Source organism: Rissa tridactyla, chromosome 2 (assembly GCF_028500815.1).
Source record: "Rissa tridactyla isolate bRisTri1 chromosome 2, bRisTri1.patW.cur.20221130, whole genome shotgun sequence".
Taxonomy (NCBI): domain Eukaryota; kingdom Metazoa; phylum Chordata; class Aves; order Charadriiformes; family Laridae; genus Rissa; species Rissa tridactyla.
Genome location: NC_071467.1, coordinates 92,601,396 through 92,622,310, shown reverse-complemented (window position 1 = coordinate 92,622,310; position 20,915 = coordinate 92,601,396). Strand labels below are relative to the sequence as shown.

General features: G+C 36.9%; 1 protein-coding gene across 2 annotated transcripts in view; it reads right to left on the bottom strand.

Annotated features, from left to right (window-relative positions):
• The window catches only part of CDYL (chromodomain Y like), a 103,483-nt gene that overhangs the window by 51,644 nt on the left and 30,924 nt on the right, over positions 1 to 20,915 (bottom strand). Inside the window, exon 2 of one of the 2 annotated variants that reach the window (XM_054190344.1) lies at positions 4,639 to 5,305. The exons of the other annotated variant lie outside the window; for it this stretch is intronic. Within the exon in view, the coding sequence (XP_054046319.1) occupies positions 4,639 to 5,305 (667 nt within the window). The remainder of the gene's footprint in view (positions 1 to 4,638; positions 5,306 to 20,915) is intronic. 2 annotated transcript variants of the gene reach the window in all.

Genomic DNA, 20,915 nt, shown 5'->3' with positions numbered 1-20,915 from the left:
CTGCTCGGGGTAAGGGAGAGAAGAGGTAACAAACAGAACTTAAGTTCAATCATTTTTCTCCTGATGCCTGGCTTTTCTTTTGGTGCTAATACCATTGTTTTGAGATAAAACCAGCAGTATTATCCAACTGAAAAATCAGCAGACACACTTGTTCCTTGTAGGATGAAATACTACAATCATCTTTGTATTGTCAGACAGACAATTGCTCCTGAAAGTTATTAACCTGAACTAATACGTGCAAGGAGGGAGATGTTAATGCCACTGTGCATGCTGGTGGTGCTTGTCTAACAAGTGATGTAGTTAACTCCATTTCTTGTATTTCTTCTCTTCCTGTATGCCAGCCACCAGCCTGCCTTATTCTAATTATAACAACATATGCAGCTAGATTTTGCTTGCTCATTTTTATACTTTGAGCTTTGCATGCCTTTCTGCCCAAAATCTCCCTTCTTGTGGCATTTATTCTCAATTACATCCACATGTTGGACATTGTTAGATGAATAAAAACTGTAGCAACTACAGGGCGACCAAGAAAAAAATACAGCAAGGCAACTAGAATTTGCCAAGCAATAGTATTCACCTAGTTTATGATCAAGTTTTGCAGAAGGTGAACAATCAATCTGATCTTTTATTCCTTTCTAAAATTGCAAGACAACTCCTCTCTAGCCTTGTATGACTGACAGATTAGATTCCCTATACAGTTTTCACTTCTTGTGTACTCTATTAAATAGAAGTTCCCTGGCTATTTATGAGTGTACTACGCCTAAAACTTCTGCAATAAAATTTCTAAGCTAAGTTTTTATTCAATTTTGATGAAGGAAGCCTTCAAAAACTTTAAAGGTATCAGAACCTATTGGTAGACATGAAATCACTTTTTTGTTTTGCCTAGCTTTGAGTAATATGCATTGCTTGTAGGTACCATTAACAACTTTTCAACAACACTCAGTTTTTTGGTGGCATTTTTCTGTTTCATTCATCCACTTAAGGATCGCTTCTATTAACTTTTAGCAGCAGCTGATGATGACCACATATTTCAACAAAACAGAACCCCAGCAACGTTCATTCAGTGATCTATTCCCACTTCTTACATATATCACCCTCCTTAGACTTGTATGTAGTATATTACTCCACCAACGTGTTTTCAAGGCCAAGCCTTTAAAATATGAACATTCAATACAATGATTTTCTTTGTTTAAAAATATACTTTGGACAGCAGCTAGATTTTAGTGTGCAGAAACCACCAACTCCCAGAGCAAACATTACTGTTATTTTATTCCCCTAGCGCCCCTACATATTTGTATAAATATTTTCTAGTTGCCTTTTCTGAGACTGTAGGAACTTTGGAAAAAGAACTGCATCGTGGCAGTTTGTCTCCTGAATAGCATGACTAGGTGTTACAATAATACTAATATTTCCTAGTAATTGCAGTCATGGGATTCTCCTGTGCATACAAGTTTTTTTCATGGTGTGTACTCTTATTAAAAATTCAATTAAAAATGAAAAATAAAAAATCAAGGCTGGGAAAAAACAAACAAAGAACAGACTAAATGCTGAAGAGTTGCACTATCCTGAAGTAGGACTAAAAAACCAACATGACTCACAATTCGAAAGTAGTCATAGCAATAATCTCAAAATTAGAACCACCGTTTTCATATTAAAATTTTAAATTATTTTTCAATATTATTTTGAAAATATAAATCAAAATGTAAGTCAGCTGTAATTAAAAAACTTGTCTACATTTTTTTGAAGTATATGTATTTTTCTAGAATCTTTCAAAATTATGCTTTCCAATTAGTGATTTCTGTTTTGACTGTGTTTTTCCAATGAAAATGTTTTGATAAAAAATTTCTAAACCAGCTCAAGTAAAAAGTTATTTTCCAAAACATACTTTTGTCTTCCTGACAGCATCCTCCATGTGGAAGTAGGAACTCTTAAAATTAACAGAAGGTGTATGCGGAGGAGGTGGGAAGTTTGGAAAGAGTGTTCCGAATGCCAGATCTATCATCTGTATTACTAATATGTCAAATCTGGTGCGTATGAAGATAAAAGTATGAATTTGATGATGCTTCTGTAAAATGAATACATCTCATGATGTATGATTCCTGAGGTGGTGTCAAAAATGTGATGACGCGTCCATTTAAGACAGGAGGAATGTCCTGAGTAAGGAGTGAAACAGGATGCTGAACCGTGACAGCCCCACGCAGGGGAGGGAGGGAAGCATCGATTTACTACATTTTAATGAATAGCAGTGTGAAATTAAAAATAAAAACAGCAAGGAGAAGAGTGCAGCTTTAATGAAGAGACAGAGAATAGGTCAGATCAGAAAGCTCCAAGGCCAAGCTAGCTCTAGGAGACAGGGCTGCCTCTCTTGTCTTCTCTCTAAATAAAGGTCCACTCTGGCCAAGCAGAATGGCTGAGTTGGAGCCTGGGTTTCTGTGAGAAAGATATCTGCCCAAGAAATCCTAAAAAGCTAGAAAAAGAAACTGATGTCAGATATAAACACAAAGTATTTTTCTTTTGCAACTTTGTTTCCAAGTTTTATAATCAGCTAATTACTGTGTGATTTGTATGTTACCCCCCAAAGTGTTGCAGATGAGCATAACTGCCTGCAATGCTGAAATAAATTTGGATATTTGGCATCCAGTTCCCAGCAGCACAGCTCAGCTTGGGGATTGAAAGGGGTGTTTCAGAACAGAGAGGGAAAGCCTCAGTTAATGCACTTGAACTAATATCCCTCCTGTGGTAGATAGAACATAGAAACACACTGTATATTTTTGGGTAACCACATATTGTGGCTGTCTCCTTGGCTCTCCTGTTTTTTGATCTACGCCTTAAGGTCATAGGAAAAGGTAAGCATGATGTCATATTGTCATCATCCCTAGGGTCATTCGGTAGCTTTCAATTTTAGTTGCCCAGACAAATGCCTATGAAGAGCTGAAGGAGGTAGTGGCAGTTGAAGAAATTGTAACATCTCAGCGAAACAGATAAATGCACCTCAGCTACTATTTTCTGTGTCACTACCGTTCCGGTGCAGGTCTTTCCACTTCCACTTGATGCCCTGTAACTGGGCCCTCGCTGTACCGTTATTACCAGAGTGAAAGGTTAGTGGGAATGATTTAATCATTTGTGGTTACTGATTTACTCAAGAAGTTCCTATGTGTCCCATTTTTTTTTCTAAATGCCATAAGGCAAAAAAACAGGATGCCAAAGGCAGCACTTACCAACCACTTCACTAGGAACAGCACCATACTCCAAAATGCATATTAATTATCGCAAAACCATCACAAGCGCAAACACACTCCTCTACCTCACCTCCTCAGAAAACTCACATACTGGCATCTCTTGAATTTTCCCCTCCAGCTTTGTTTACATCCTCTGAGATTTACATTCCTTCTTTAGCCCATGCAAAGGAAGAGATATTCCTGGCATCCGTGTGTGCATTACCATGGTTACCTAGTTCATCTGCAGCAAAATGGGTTGGTCCATGACCTGACACCACAGCTCCAGGAGCATACTCCTCCCTTGTCCACTGCTTTGCAGCCTCTCCTGCTGCAGCTTTTTTTTTTTCCCCAGAAAATCTGAAAGCAAGCAACAGTGTGGCACCCAACACAAACTATCCCAAAGTCTTCAACACATTTTTGTGCCTACGTAGTTTGTCCGTAAACATGTTTTTTGGCAGGCCCAGGTCCTTGGTTTTCAAGCAATTTTTCCAGCAAGCCAGCATCAATAGCATACCTGCATATTTTACCTGCTGCATATTATTTGCAGATGCAGTATTACACTTGAAAACGTAGCCCCAAAAGCATGCTTAAGAGAACACGTGTGACTACACAACAACCCGGGTCTGTCAGGGAAGAACAGAAGTTTGGGGCACAAGAATGAAGTCTTAAATGAGGGTCTCACTTGACTGGGGTAACAAACGGCTTCCTCCAACAAAAGCAGTTTGGGTTTCATTGCTGTCACAAATTTGTCAGTTTCTTCAGGTTGTACTGTAATCTACTGAGATATTAACAAGCCAGGCATCAAACCTAAATAAGCTCTCAATATCAAATGAGGTATAAACAACAAAATATTGATAAAATATAATGAAGACAGAACTCAGTCCAGGCAGAAGGCATATGTATCTCCACAACTGGGTCAAATTTCACTGAAACAAAACTAACCAACTTCGGTTTTTAAGCAATGTCATTTTCTCAGTTTTTTTTCCCAGGCAATATTTATAACAAAATAGATATGTAAAATGTTAGGAAGAATCCCCGCTCACCTCATTCATCTGTTGCCATAATTTATGTTTCTAATATTAATAACAAATTTGACCTATTTAAAGAAACTTAAAGCAATGATATAATCTCTGGAAGCGGTACACAGAGTATGTGTACCACACAATGTCAAGGCAAACACAGATGTATCTTGTGGTGATTCTGAAAACACAAATACCAATGAATCTCTGTGAGGAAAGCAAAAGCTGGCAAAATTCAAAATGGCTTTGTAGTCATATAGTTATGTAAAATAAAGTTGTGAAGTTCTCCAGACTTGATTTAACATGGCTGAAACAGAGTGGGTAATTTGTTTGCATCTGAACGGCAAATAAGATCAGTCAAATGAAAAATGTACACAAAAATGACCAACTTGTGCACGTACCTTTTCCATTTATTGTTAATGCTGATGCAATTGTGGCTGTTACTGGCACTGGCAACTGTGGCACTAACGGATGTATCCTTGGTCGGCTCCCCATCCTAGCACGCTCTGCACCAGGTCCTAATAAAGCTCCCACTGGTTTTTCTGCTCCTACTTCTGGTGCTACAGAGTCTTCTTGATCCTGCTCTATATGGTCCATTTTTTCCGGGCTTTCATTCTGGAAGCCATCAACTGTTGTCCGGCTCTTAATTGGACTTTTGGGCACGAGGATTTTAATACCTGATTTTGCAAGGTCCATATTTTTCCTTCCAGAAAGAGATGGCGAATTGTTTTTCCGGAACTTCTGGGTGGCAGAAAAGAGTTGACTATTTTTTGACTCATGGTCTTTACCCATAACTAAAGATTTAGTGGATGTCTTTGAAAAAGAACTATTGGTAGATCTAGAAATTTGTTTTCTGGCATTATTTGGAGAGGTCCTGTTTGTCCTGGTTAATGTGCTTTCTTTCTGCTTTTCATTGTGGCGCCTGTTAAATTCATGTATATATTCCTCACAATTAACAAGGTGCTGTTCTGGCTCCCATGTATCATCTTCACTGTCGTATCCTTTCCATCGCACTAAATACTCTGTTTTTCCCTTCTTGTTTTTCCTCTTGTCAACAATTCTCTCTACCTGTTAAAAGGAAAATTCAACATTAGACATGGGCAGATATACAACTCAAGTGAGAAACCTGAATGCAAATAATCTGTTAAGTGTAGACAGATTTAGAAATGCTCTTGCAGTTTTGTAATTTTGTATTGTAGCTCTATAGCTTACTGTCTTTCACTGCTGACTGGAAATTCCTCTTTAAACTTCAGACTGTTACTTCCCTATCATAAAAGATGTTCTAAAATATCATAATTGTTCTTCAGTAAGTATTTTGCATGCACAAACATCTGAATATGACACATCACAGTTGACAATCAGCACTGGCCCCAGCGAAGTTTTGACACCAACTTCAACATAGATAGGATTTCCCTCTCTGAATACAGAGATCACATTTAAATATGCTGTATAAATACAGTAGGTTACAAAACTTGTCAATTTGATATTGTTTGAATAATTTGCTTGCTTAGCATAAGGCATATGTGAGAATCTCTTACCTACAATGAGCTATCCCATAGCTACCAGGCACAATACGGTACAGCTCAGAAATTGGGGCAAATACAGAAGATTTTTTTAGAGGCTGTTCTTGTGAAAACAGAGAACTTGTTTTAGCCAGAGTCTTTGATAGACATACTTGAACAAATTACCATGCCTCACTTATCTGCAAATAGAGACGATATTTATGTCACGAGTATTAACCATGCGCATGCTAAAACTGCACGTGGGACCCACAGGCTAGAGGAATTCAGGCACTGGGGTAAAGCCGACAGGGCAGACAGCAGCAGCTGCAGGGACAGAGGCTCATGCCTTGTACCAAAACTCATGCCAGTCATGCTAGTCCTGCAGAAGGGGAATTCTTTTACAGGAAGAAAGATGTAAGTGCAAGGCTACTCTTAGGATTTTCCCTTTTTATTTCATTTTTCCTACCCAGGCTGATCCTTCTGGTAAACCCTCCAGCCCACTTCAGTTATGGGACCAATACAGCTTTCTTCCCCATCTCTACCTTCCTTTTGGTTATTTGAAAAAAAAAAAAAAGACGGTGGAGGGGGAGCGATGGGACTATCACTTACCAATTTAAATCCTAGCCCCTCATGAACAAAGACCACACATGTAAGCTAAGATCACACGTACCCATGTACCTAGGAGAACCTCTGAAGACCAGTAACATTTACTGGAGTGGCATTAACCGAATGGAATGTCTATGGAACAGTTGGAAGGAAGGAAGGAAAATACGGGTATGTATGGTATTCACATATATGATTCATTACCGAATCATGACTGTTGACAACAGATTCTCTTAAAAGTGCACCTCAGTTCAATAAGTGGCATGTTATCATAATGTACTGCCTGGTTTTCAACAGTGAGGTTAAATGATTAGTAGTATTATAATTGGAGCAGCAATATAACTACACATGCTACAACTTCATGTGATACCCTGCAGGTGTTGTACTATGTTGTCCTGTCATTAGGATGTTGCACAGCTGTTTCCATAGGTCTTAAAAAAACCCCAACCAAAACAACACCACACAAATAAAAACCAAACACAAACTAGCTCCACCTTTACCTTGTTACTCAGTTACACAATACAATACATTTTATAGAGAGTAATGCAATATAGATTGTCCAAATATTAGTTAAACTGTTAAAATTTTTATTCTGGTTATTTAACTTTTTAGTAAAGTTACTGAACTTAAAAAAAACCATGCAGCTAGAAAAATGAAACTATTCTTTTTCCATGAAACTGTATTTAAGAACATCTTAACAAAAACGCTACCTCAAATAATAAAGCTATTATGGAGAAATATGCCTTCAAATTTGTTTCAGTACAGACTGAGTAAAAAGACCTTCAAGTATTAAGGCAGAAATGTTAAATTAAAAAATAAAACCAAACTCATGAATCAAACCTGATATATTGTCAAAAAAGCCGTTACTGCTATAGTCTTGGTTATCCTCTCTCCCCGTCTTGACCTTCTAAGATAGATTTTAAAAACACGGTTCTCGGAGAAAGATCTCTAATACTAGCAATGTATTTTTATTTTCTAGCCGGAAATCTTTGTAACAAACAGCATCGATTACTGGGCACAAAGTTCTACTAATGTCTTTCAATACTGAAAGGCCACCCATTAAGGACATGCCCTTTTCAGGTAGGAAGCCATCCCTCTCATCCAAAAAAACAGATACCTTGCAGAGATAACAGATGAACTCTAGAACATGAGACGCAAAAATCCATTCTCAGCCCGATGATTTATAAAGCAAACAAAAATGCATAAAGAAAACAATTATATTTAGCTGTATTGTCCAAGTCTGCAACAAAGCCTACTTTGACATTGCTCTTTTTGATTAAAAGGAGCCTTTTTTTTCCTAACCTTTTAATTCTTCTTGAAGACACCTTATTTCTATTTTATTTACAACACAAAAATTATAGCAATTAACTTGCGATACACAATTTATCATGTGGCTTCAGAGCTTTATTGAGGGACTTTTTGGATTGCCTCAGCTTCATTAGTCTAACTCCCCTAGGACCACTTGAAAAACTGCTGGTGATAACAGCTACATACATTTTTCTCATGCAGACTTGCAAAGAGGAAACTGGAATGCTTCCACAATGTACAAAGAGTTCGGGTATAGAACAGGAATAGGAATATTCATCTGGAACTAGTGGCATATTTAAACTCAATTTCATGGCAGAGACCACAAACTTGTACTTCCTGTTTCCTACTGAAAAAGAAAGTGTGCCCAAGTCCATTTCTACTTTGATATACCAGTGGTGACAGGACATGAAATATAATGCAAGACACCTCAAAGTCTTATGTTAGAAGATACTAATGACTTACATCCAAATATTAAAATTAAAAAAGAACATGACTGGGTAGGGAAAAAAAAGTCTACTCTCCTACTTCCCAACACATCGGTTATGATGCGGTTTGATGATACAGCTAACCTGTTGGAACAGCTAGGTAACATCCACACGGGCAGTATTGCTTCTCCCCCCACTATTGTTATCCTGGAGCTAAGCTGGTGCTTTTCTGATCTTATGCCAAGTTAGTTCAGAGAGTTAAAAACTGGCAGAGTGCCCCTAGGCACCAGGGTAAGAGCTAGACCACATCCGCAGCCGTGATCACACCAGAAATACTGGCGACAACTAGTTCATGCCAACTACCATTTCTACTTTGTCCAATCCCTTCTGCCACAGGGTGATATTTATTTTTAGTAATTAAGAAAGTTCTGTACTGCCAGGATTTGCAGCTAATGGTTAGTTTTCAAGTGTTGTGGAATAATCAACACAAAAAGGAAAATTATATAAAAAGGAAAGACAAAACGAGGGTGAGGGAAAGGTATCAGGCAAACTATCTGCGTGGCAAAAGATAACATCTCCCGGTTTATTTTAGCATGCTAAGTTATCACTTTCCCCACGTGGGGTACTGATCAATGACACTCAAAAACTCAGCCTGCAGAAAAACTGACAGAAAGAAAACGCGCTGTTCGGAGGTATAATCCAACAGTGGAGTGCCCAAATTACAATCCCACACACCACAATTATACCTGAGATTTCTTATCTATAAAATGGTAAAGTTCCCTTCTTTCCATGAATGTGGTGAGAATGAGTCATGTTTGCTTTCTCTCCTTGAATAAGCAAATACTTTGATTTTAATTGTTTTTATTAACAAAATATACTGCATTTATATTTTTTGAAGAAATAGACAAGAACAAGGTAAGGTTGGAGGCCAAAGTGCTGTTTGGCTACAGCTGCACCAGGTGAAAACAGCAACATTGCAACTGCTCCTCCCCATCCTGCGCTCAGAGACAACAGCAGCTCCTCCCCATCTGTCAGCACAACAGATTCTGCAATTATCCCCTAATGTAGCTGTCAAAGTGACCTGGTTTAGATATTAAGAATACCTGAGCTAATGTTGGCATCCTGAAATAACTGGTTTGGAGAGCAGCCACATATGCGGTATTTCCTGACACATCTAAGAGGACTGCAACTTCCAGCAGAGGACAACAAATACCTATGGGCAGGACAGGTACAGTAATCTCTTCATTCTGCTATGGTCAGAAAAAGGACATGCAACCTTAATCCACAATGAAAGACTATAGTTCAGGTCAATCACAGTAAGGATGAAATTCAAGAGGATGTTCTCAGTCTAATGTATTGTAATTTGGGCACATTTGCAAACTTTGTATAAGGCACACTCTGTCTGTGTGTGTATGTGTATGTTTTATATATATAAAGATCATACTTTAACAGAAGATTTGAAGAGATTAAACTAAAAGTACAGCTGTCAAGGGGGGGAATAATAAAACAGCAGGAGCAAAATAAACATCTAAGCAAGCATGTAAATATTCAAGGAGCACTGCCTTTCCCATGATGTTCCTCTCTGTCCTCACATTCATGTCAGGCTAAAGTAATTCAAAGTTAACGGAATAGAATCTATTTGATTTTATACTCTTATCTGTTGCCTGCAAAATGTAGGAGAAGGTTTTGTTCTGTTATCTGAAGGCTATGTTTACATCAGTGTTTGTGTTCAGAGCAATAGTGCAATTTAGAAGCAAATCCTTCTCCGCTCCACACTATTCCCGCTTATTGTCCAATAGTTTCGTTCACAGACCAATATTTGTATAAGTGATGTGGTTTCTTTATGGAGAAATATAAACTGGAAATGGTGTTACCAATGCAATGGTGTTATCTGTCATGCTTCAACCCCTAAGGGGGCACACAGGTCCAAGCAAATAACAGCTCTGAATGCTTTCAACACGCCTTGTGGCACAGATATTTGATCCCGAAAGGCTCCACTAAATCTAGTCCAAAATAAAAGTGCTGCACAGCGGAATGTGTAGAGGTGGGGGTCACAGCACCAACTGCTTCACTCTACTGATTTTCTCCAGTTGAGCCAAATTACTACTGTAGACATTCCCCAATTCAGAGACTAAAGCTAGAATAAATGCAAGTCTCAAGCATGTTTGTGCTACACGTGAACAGTCACCCTTGGTTAAGTTGGAAACTATTCCACGTACAAATGGGACCCAAATGATCATCCATAAGCAATCAGCAATGTTTATGAATGACTATATCCTCTATTTATTAAAATCTTGCAGAAGTCAGTGACAAGCAGTATTCAAATACTTCTTATTGTAAATAAAATAAATGCATTTTTTAATATAGAATACGACTAATATATAGCAGTATACAACACATGAACTCACTTAACGTGACAAGTTTTGCTTAAGGTAAAAGGAGAAAGCAGTTTTGGGAAGACAGTTATTCAAAAACAAATTTGACGAGGATGTCAAAATACACCCGAAGGTCTGCAAAATATGCACTAAAATCTTCAGTGTACACATTTTATTAGAAAACACATAATTTCCAATAGTATGACTTAACACCAGTTCAGAACATTGTTCACTGCAGTTAGCACGGGCAGGTAAATTTTAAAAACAGCTTAATACACATACGTTCAGAATACTAAAACCATGGTATTGTACAGTTTAAGTTCAAATAATATTAAAAAAATTTACACTAGGATACCATATAAATCCCAAAGTTAATCTTCACTGCAGCTCCATGTTACTCCATTTGCATTAGCCTGGCAGCCAACGTAACCCTGCCACCACACGCTCCTGGAGCTGACTGATTTGATTAGCAGGACAGAGTGATTGGATTAACAGTTGATGAACTGTTGTAAACTGAGCCGCTGCATCCTTAGGGGATGACTGGCCAGAGCGTCTATATGGTACAGGACTCTCTGGCTATGGTGACGAATGTATTACATATATATTGTTCTAGAAGCCAGAGCTGTACAAAATAAACATGGATCAGATGCGGGCAGATTATTGTCTTTCTGTCAAATTAGCTATAGCAGATGATATAGCTTTTGTGTTACTTTTGTGACAGCTCAGGGATGAGGGATGATACCTGATCTGGCCCAAGGCCTGCCAATACAGAGTTCACCCACTCAACTGTCTTCTGGCAATTGGGACCAGCAGGATAAGTTCATACAGGATCATGGCTTTACAACCTGCAGCTGCTCCCAGCCTTCTTTTGAGGAAGCCATGTGTGCAGTGAAGTTGGAACACATTTATGTGTATGAGCAGGCGTCACGTGAAGGACGAATACACTTCCGGTGGTCCTTCAGGCTGGCAGTGCAATAAAGAGAACTGGGGATCTCAGCCCTCCTTCCAAAAATTAAATAACTATGCTAAAACAAATATTAAGATTTCTCTTTTCCCCAAGCTTTTTTTTCAATCAAAGACTATCCATTCTTTTAGGATTCCTGGGCACAAGTCATGCAAGAACTAACTTCGTGGCTATCCGCAACATTCAATTAATATACCGGCCTGCAGGTCCATAATTAAAGTTTTAATTCACCCTCTGTATAAATTTCTAATCAAGTTGCCTATAAAAATACAATTGTCTCAGTCAAGCTCGTAATTTATCATCAACTTTATGACTTATATCCTTCCATAGTCTTAACAAAGACAATAGACAAAATAATTTAATTACCACATTCTCATCAACGCCAATAGTTCTGGTGAATCACAGCTGTGGCATGTGCCATGCCTGGCTGCACAATCACCTCCTGAAAAGGCACTTTAGGAAGTTTTATGCCTCGTACTTAACATTCAACAAACTGAGTATCACTGTACCTGCACTTCCTTTATGGTCTATTGAAAAATACAGTTTGCAATCAGAAAAAAAGATCTTAGTAGGAAGCCTTTTCCATGGAGGACACCAGGGAAACAGGTGGGGAGGGAGGGCCTGTGACACAGTCACTTTGCTTTAGAGAATTAACTCACTGCAGTTTGCTTGAGTTTTACTTCCTCAAAGTCACCACTGATGACTGATGCTAAAACAACATCACAGATCTTTCCAGATACAATTTACATAGAAACAATCACAGCAAGTTGCGGTTGTGGTGCAAGTTACAGCCTACTGCAGAATTTATCAACTGCTTTACCCTAATTATAGTTATCTAGATAATGCAAAAAAACGTTAGAAAATCTTACTCTCATCAATTCACCGTTCATAACTGTTCTAACCTTTTGTTTACAAAGGGGTAAGATAGACTTACATATTTTCTATTTTGCACAAAAGCAGAATGGAAATACATGAAAAGCTGTTAATATCTATACAAATACTGAATATAAACAAATGCCTGCAACAATGTATTCTTACCAAACACACACTGTTTTCCTCCTTTTGAAATAAGAACAAGGAGCATCAAATAGGCTTATCTTCTTAAATGGAAATGGCCTTAATCAGAAGAAACTATTAAAAACTACTAGCATTTCATTTAAGATACGCATTTTGCGCAGTCAAAGCTATTACATATGTATTACTGTGTGATTAAGTTATTAAAATTTTTCTCATCACTAGTTACTAGAAGATCTCAGCATCACTCACACATAGAATTCCAAAGGAAATTGTTCCCATCTTCAATTCATTTGTAAAAGCTATACCCAAGGAAGCAAATCCTGGGTCTTTTTTTCCCCAGAGGTAAATATTGCAGCTGTGCTTGTCAGATTCTGTTGCTGGTATCTCTCCACTGCAGTCATGAAAAGTACAGGTCTCAAACTTGGTGCAACCAACGCTATCTCAAAGAAAAAAATATAGAAAACTGAAACGTATATTTATTATTGGCAACTCTGGCAACATGAAAGACAAAATTCTCACCAAAGATGATCATGTTTTGGGATGTGATAATATGGGAAAATGTAGTAATAAATTAAAGCTACCTCACAATAAGAGCTTCAACAGCTTGACTGCTATTTACTTAAAGGATAAGGCCAATAGAAATATTGTCACTTTATCCTTCAGCTAGAATAACACAGAGTAGCAGTTGAAGACTTCATCAACATTAAGATCAAGACTATAGACTTTTGCTTTCAAAGCAGGAGAAACTGAACCTTTAACAGTACTCAATTACAAAGACTCTATAAAGACAACTGACTGATAAAGACTCAAAATATTTTATCTAAAGACTGTCATAAGGCGAGAGTAGGTCACAGCAAAACTGCACTCCAAATACGTTAGAGAACACTTTATCACAGGATGGATGAAGAGTGAACTCGGTATGCTGTACTTAATTTATCAAATTCCACTTAATTCTACAATAACACTTTTATCTACCAACATGAAACAAGGCTTTTCAGCAGGCTACTGCTTGCAGAAGGGAAAGTGACATGCATCTGCTACTGCATATCACTTGACCAAACCTCAGTAAGAAGGGACACAGACCTCACATAAGCTCTTATAAGCTTAGCAGTCTCTTCTTCCTTTTTTCTTTTAGAGGTCCTGAGGTGCTTGTCCTAAATAAAGGTAGAAGCGACAGCTTTCTTTGGAATCACTGCATCCGAGAAGGCACAACACGCACTTACCAGGCTCTCTCACCCTTGCACCAGAAGCTTATTTCAGCAAGACATAGTTCAAGCTTCTGGATACGAGACCATGACTGCATTTTTGCTTTCAAATACAGAAAAACATACTAAACAATACCAGATCATAGTTACAAACATTATTTACTGGCTCTTTCTGTATTCCTTACCTCAATTCCAACATGTCCTAGAAGAACGTACTGATGCTGTATGAGCACAGGTCCCCAGTCACTCTGCCTGCAATATGACTTCTCTCAATACTTGATCTAATCCCATCTAGAAAAGCTGGTGATATGGAAATTTCCCCCAATTAGTCAACCCCAATGCTGCACAGCTGCCTCTTAGATCTGACATTCTGTTTCTCTATGGGATTTATTAGTAGATGAACTATTTTTCCAGTAGGAAAAAGGCATTTCTCTGTTTTAGGTCTCAAGTCCCTCCATTTCCCCAGCTTTTAGCCTGAACCTAAATTACTGTTTCTTATTTAACACCACTGCAGCTTCCATGACTCTGCTCTCCCATTTGCTTTTCTGTGGGGTTCAAATAAAGCTGTGGGATCACTGGTAACTCTGCACGGCAAAGATCCTTCCAGCTTGCAAAGTTTTGAAGTTTATTTGTAAAAACCGGGAAATTTTATAATGGTCTTCCAGTGTGTACCTTCCTAACAAAAAAATAACAATATCAAAGTACATACAAATAAGTTTGTGATCTTTGGCACATAATTAACTTTTTACTAGGCCCACACATGACACAGTAGTAGTGTGCCATAATGTATGTGTTCAAATGACATTCTTATTTCACCAGTATTTGTAACTTCAAGGGGTCCCTAAGCCTCATCCTTTCGTCCTTCAAACATGCCAATCAGAAATAAAACTAGCCTATGTTGTATCACTGTTTTTAACATGCATATACCTCCTGCTGGCATAATTTGTATGAAAATATATTTCCAATAATTATGATTTTCCCAAATGTATCTAATGCTTTAGGCATGATACATACTTTTAAACATCAAATTACTAGTCATTCAACCTAATGTATTACATTGATACCACAAGTCCTGAATCAAAGGGACTGATGCCTATAAGAGTTTCTTCTATTGTCTTTTGAAAATATGCGCTGTCTTAAACTCCATTATTTACTGATCCTGTGCACCACCAGTTCATACATGCATACTAAAAGTAACAGACACTAGATATTAATCTGATTACCGCGATGTTGGTTCATAAAATATGTTGTCCCATCACAAAATCCCTCATGCTCTGACAATGACAACAAACAACACTAAAAGCAAGGTATTTTCGGCTTGGAAAATGGCAGTTCATTAACAGCAACTTGTGTTGAGGTAATTAAACTCATTTTTCAATAATTCATATTTTTTTTAAAAAGCTGGCTAGCAGCAACTTTTCTATTACATGGTTAACAAGAATTTCTGAAGTAATAGAGCTATAAAAACCTGCTTCAGAAGAATCTTCTATTCACTATCCGCTGGAATGAAGTAAGATCAGGAAAGATACAAGTAATTTCCAGAATCAGGTAATAAAACAAAAAAAAGTGACTTGTTACTCAGAACACTTCTTCTTGCCCATTATTTTTGTCCAGAAAACATCATCTCAAAATTGGCTGTAGCATGAAGTAGCCATTCCACTCTTCATAGAACACTTAAAAACTATGCCCTTTAAGGTCACAATGCAGACACTAAACAAACCTAAATTATTTGTCCTGAAAATTTTGCCAATGCTCTGTAAAGTCTGTGGAAAGCCAGAGCTTGTTCCTAAAAAGAACCATGGCTGTAATCTTCTTTCAGGCAGAATTGGCACGGCACTACAACTTGTTAAAGAACAAAGGAACCAAGAGTTACCTTCTACAAGCACAAGTTTCTTTCTCTACTTACATTCAAGTCTTTCCCTCTGTAGAGATGTCATATAAAATAATCTGTCAGCTTTCTGTTATTACTACAAAAATATTGTAAGTAAACTACCAAGTGCTGTTTTGCAGAGGAAGAACATATTTTTCTGTATTTTCCACCAGATACGGATACTGTATTGGCTTTCAGTTCATCCTCACCCACCCACTGTACTCAGTTCTAAGATAGCACTTCATCTGTTTTAAAGAGTAGTTCTTGGAAAAGAAAAAAAAAAAAAATCATCTCTCATGCCATCTCATCCAGTCTTAGTTGCCTTTTATTCCATTCCCTGTGTTTGTCCCTGTCTGAATCTGATACTGCTATTTGCAGTGTTTTTCCTAATCCCACATCATAGTTTGGTCTCCAAATAATGCTTTGAGAATCATTTTCCTCATCATTTTATACTGTAACAGCATATTAAACCATTACTCATTTCTCTAGTTTCAACACTGAAGTAATTTGTAAAATACTCTGCAAAATAACACTGTTTTTATTTTTTAAAAAAATAAAAATCATTGTGTTCACTTTAATCTATGCAGCTGTTTGTGGTACAGTCACTGATCACAAACTGTTTTTTTATTATCTAGAAAGCATTTTAAGTTAGGCCCAAACTTTTCTTTTTGCTTTAGTTATGTGTACAATTTCACTGACGGATCTCAAAATATTATTTCTATACTGTATAGGCTGTAGAGAATAAATGACTTTCACCTCCTTGTTTATGAAATAGACAAATTCACTAATGTGTGCATGGAGAATCAAGACTTAAACACGTAATACACTGGTATCTATTTTCTCCTTCACTATGTCTTTTCATACTTAAAGTCAGTTTAAATATGCACTGTAAGCATGAGCACTATTTTACTTAAGAGCTGTTTTTCATATATAACTTCTTAGCATTATTGCCCTTTCTCTGTTGAAAAAAAAAAATCACATTCAAACTAATGCCACAAATAGAATGTAAAAATTATTTAAAATTATCATCACATTGCAACATAAGCATTATTTGCGGATTGCCTGCACTGAGAAACAGTCATCACAGGCCAGTATCAACAGTGGGGAGTCACCCTTCCAAAATAGCTACTGCATCACAAAACACCTTTCCCTGCAGAAGTAACGCCAGTGGGTTTCTTTGCACAAAGAAGTCATCAAATTCAGGGAATGCTCAGGCAAGGTCTAGCATGTTGGTCTTCCAAACTTCTAGCCTGGGTAATCCCTGCCTACATAAAATAGAAATAGTTTATTTAGAAGCAAGTTGCCAAATTCCAGGGATATGGCATTATACTTATTTTGTCATAGTACAGTCCTAGTAACATTGAAATACAGAGTCATATTTCACTTTCTTTCAAATTTGACTGGAAGGACAGGTGAAAGTTCCTTTCTCCCTACACATTTATCGTTATAACTAGCATTATTACTGCATACCTATACTGCATCCAAAGACTTTATGCTGCAAATTCCTTGCCAAGAGTCCATCTGTTTCTAGCAATAGTCACATTTTTTGAAAATCTTTTGAATTCAGTATCTTCTTTTAAAACAGATAGTTTCCCTTTTTTCAGGTGCTGGTAATTAATCTAGTCAACTCTTGGCAATGTCTGGTATACCTGTAAATTCAAAATAGCTTGTGGTTAAATTGAATATGTTTTAAAACGCATCTTTTAAAAAGATTTTTGCATACTAAAGGTCTTTTGTGATAGTTTTTGATAGCTTTCTTAATACTTTAGCACCATAAAGTACAATTAGTGCTGCTCAGCACAGCATTTAGTTTTATCTCTACAGTTATTCAAGAATTAAACTAAATTAATTGATATTGTACGGTTTCATTGGTGCTACAGAGAACAGAATTGAATCTCTATAACAAATGTACAAATTTAGATACAATCCAAAGCACTAATGATTTTGTAATGGGATTTCCTGGAAACTGTGTCCAAACCACTGTACTTTGTCACGTAGTTCATGAGCCTGCATCTTCCTCATCTTGGTACTTAAGTAACACAGAGGTTCACCTTTTTCCTTGCTATTTTTATTATTACTAATCAGTCACCAATATATTTATCACTAATTAATTTGCACTTTGATTCGAAGGCTATGCTTTTCATTATATTGAGTGAGATTAGTCATTCCATCAGTGTGAGAATTTTTTTTGAATCTGAAATCACACAAACAGTTAAGCATTAAAGTTAAATAACCTTTAATAATTCCTTCAACTTTTTTTTCTTTTAAGAAGTGCTTTCCTCATAAAATGTTTTGGTTTTTATTTTTTTTTTAAAGGCATGTTAGTAATGCATGTACTACATTTCTGGGGGAATATAAGATTTATTTAGGTTTTTTTCCCCTCAACAGATGAGATCCTAAAAAAACCCTTTCCTTGTTCTTGTAATTCTACTCCATGACAACAAACACCTGTGTTGCATATTCTGTTGAATCTGGAACAACTTGGCTCTGTTACTGTAAAGAACATAGCTGATTCCTTCCTTTTCCAGAAAGTAGCAATGTTATGAATTAAACTGGTGGATGGATCTGCCTACAAATAAATACATCCAAAAATGTTTTGGTTTTCAGCTGGTTTATTGTGTAATCATACGCCTATGTGATGGAAGTGGGACAGAGCAGGAAAAAAAAAAGTGGAGAAACAGGAGTGGTGAGTTTTTCTGGAATAACGAGAATGTGGAATTATGGTGAAAATTGCTGCAGTTCTGTAGCAGCATGGTTTATATGGCTTTGTCATGGACACAGGAAATTTAACCCAGAGTCCCTTAACCTGAAGAAAAAAATAATCAGAGATGAGGAAGTTACCTGAAGGAATGCATTATTTTTGGAGATTACTTTAAAGACTAAATACTGTTTATATGCATGAAAATAATTACAAATTGTATATAAGCATCAAAGATAATTAATTGCAAGACGAGGAATTCTTAAAAACTAATAATTACATTTTATAGAATACTGGAAAGTGTATGAATTAAAACCTTCCAATTTCTTGCTTGCATGTTTTGTCTTTCGCTCCTTGTTTTTGGAATGTCTTCAATTACCTGAGGCGATATCACAGTTTTGAAAAGTTCATCTCATTCAAAAGCTTTTCTACCCAAAGTCTTTAATCGTTTGTTTTATGACATGAATCTTTTCACAGTAAGCAAGTACAATGTGGTGTCAAAACAAAGGATTAGGACTTTGTCTCTTCTATGTATTCCTTACCCTGACTGCCTGTTTGAAGAAGTCTTGCTATCAAACAACTAAGAGGATAAGTAAAAATGAAACCATCCCAACCCAGAAAAAAAAAAATAAATGCAAGGAACCTATATTAGTACTCCCCATAAATGAAACAAGGGTTATGTAAAAGTTTTAATATTTATTTTGTAGGCACAGTGTCATTTTAACTTGTCATCTGGCATTTAGAAATAATTATTCAAGGACCAGATTGGAATCTTCATTCAGAGCTCTGTTTCAAAAAAACTCCACAATGTATGACTGTTTCCAAACTAGAAAAGCATTTAAGTGAAGCTTTTCTTTTTTTTTTTCTTTTTTTTTAATCTAGATATTTAGATGTCAATTTCTGAATGAAATTATTCTTCTTGACACTTACAGGACTCTGTGACATCTCACTGGAGTGAGGAGAAAGGGAAGTGAAACAGACTCCTCTTTAATCCTAAAGGATAAAGTTACTGATGAATGTGAAATTTCATTTAAATTTCCACTATACACAAACAGCGAGTGTCACTTTCAAAAAGAAATCTGGGGGAAAACAGGTTATGTCTTAAGGGATTTTGCATGCATCTGTGTGTGTGTACCTTAGAGACACGCTGCTAACAGTACCTTAACTTTTAATGGGATGGTGTTTTTTCCTAGCCACCAGTCTATAACAGGATGTGAGAGATACGCTTTCACAGACCAATTACTGCTAGAGCGCACACTTATATTGCCTTTTTTTTTTCTTTTGGCTGTTGCTCTCATAATGTTAAGCTCTTTTGTTGAGTGTAACGTGTGTATTAGAAACAGTGTAAGTTTTCTTCTACTGTTAGTCATAATATAACTGTTTCAATCTACCTCCTTACACCCTAAAACACTCTGCAGTTGTGCCGGTTCTCTCTTACACCTTCACAGCTTTCCAAGTGCCAGGATCCTGTCTAGACCAAGGCATCCAGTTTGCAGTCTACATCACCATTCCTCCTCCCTCCCCCTCAAAAAAACAAAAACAAAAACCCCCACGTTCACCAGCGCTTGCTTTTCAGTGTTTCCTCAGAGGGTTTTTCCAAGGCAGCACACATTTATAGTGGAATGCTTACTACTACTGTTTTGGATGTGACCATCGGTTTGAATAAGGGGGTATTTGGATACCAGGATGGATAGTACATCCACGTTATCAGATTGACTTACTAATACTTGGATCTAGCAACAATGAAGACTATAGTTTGAAGAAGCGTGACGTGTATTTATGTAAAAAGGGAGGGAAACTGAGAATTGAAAATACTGTCACAAATTAGGGAAGTCATTCTAATAAAGTGGAGTAAGTTCTTACTTGAAAAAAATGTTAAGACTTAAAATAACAAAAATCCTACTAAAAGTCACAACCAAATTTAGATGAATTCAGTTTGACAGATAAAATTAGGAGAAATAAGATAGAAACAGCTGACCATGGAAGTACATTTTTCAGTATTATTTGTCATTTTCATAATGTTAATTGAAAATAATTTTAACTGTTACTGATTATTGGGGGAGAGGATTTACTTTGTACTACACAGCAGTAATACACATATAAACTTAAATTGCTGTGAATCTCTATCAAAGACTTTGGAGCCAGTTCTGAAGAATGGAAGTAGTAATATCCAGAATTAAAGAGAAATCTTCCAAGACTTTCTTAAAACTAACAGCTGAAATTAAGGTTCTGCTGACTGTATTTAGAATTTAAGTGTCTATGGGATGGAAATGCTCATGTTTTATATGGGTGGGGATAGACAGACAAGACTAACAACTTTACAATCCAACTTCCTAGAACAGGTGGTACTCTGAGGGACTTGTTTTTTGAACTTCTGATATTTACAAGGACTGGTAAGCTGAGCTACACTATGTGTAAAACTGAATTCTCTGCTGAAACAGGCTTTAGATCTCAAAGCCTCTAGACACATCTTTATGAGAAGTGGTGTCCTTCTGAGTTTGCTTTTGTCTATTTTAGGTCACCCCACCTCCCTCCAAGACAAATTTAAAGCACCATCTTTTTTTGCACTTCACAGTGCCACAGGGTTCTTGCTTTTACAACTTATCACAAACATGAAAATGTTGAACTCTGGGGACCAGACCTTTTTCTAACCTGGAAAACACAAAATACAAATGAACTTTTAGAAGTTTGTTTGAATTCCTCAAGTACTG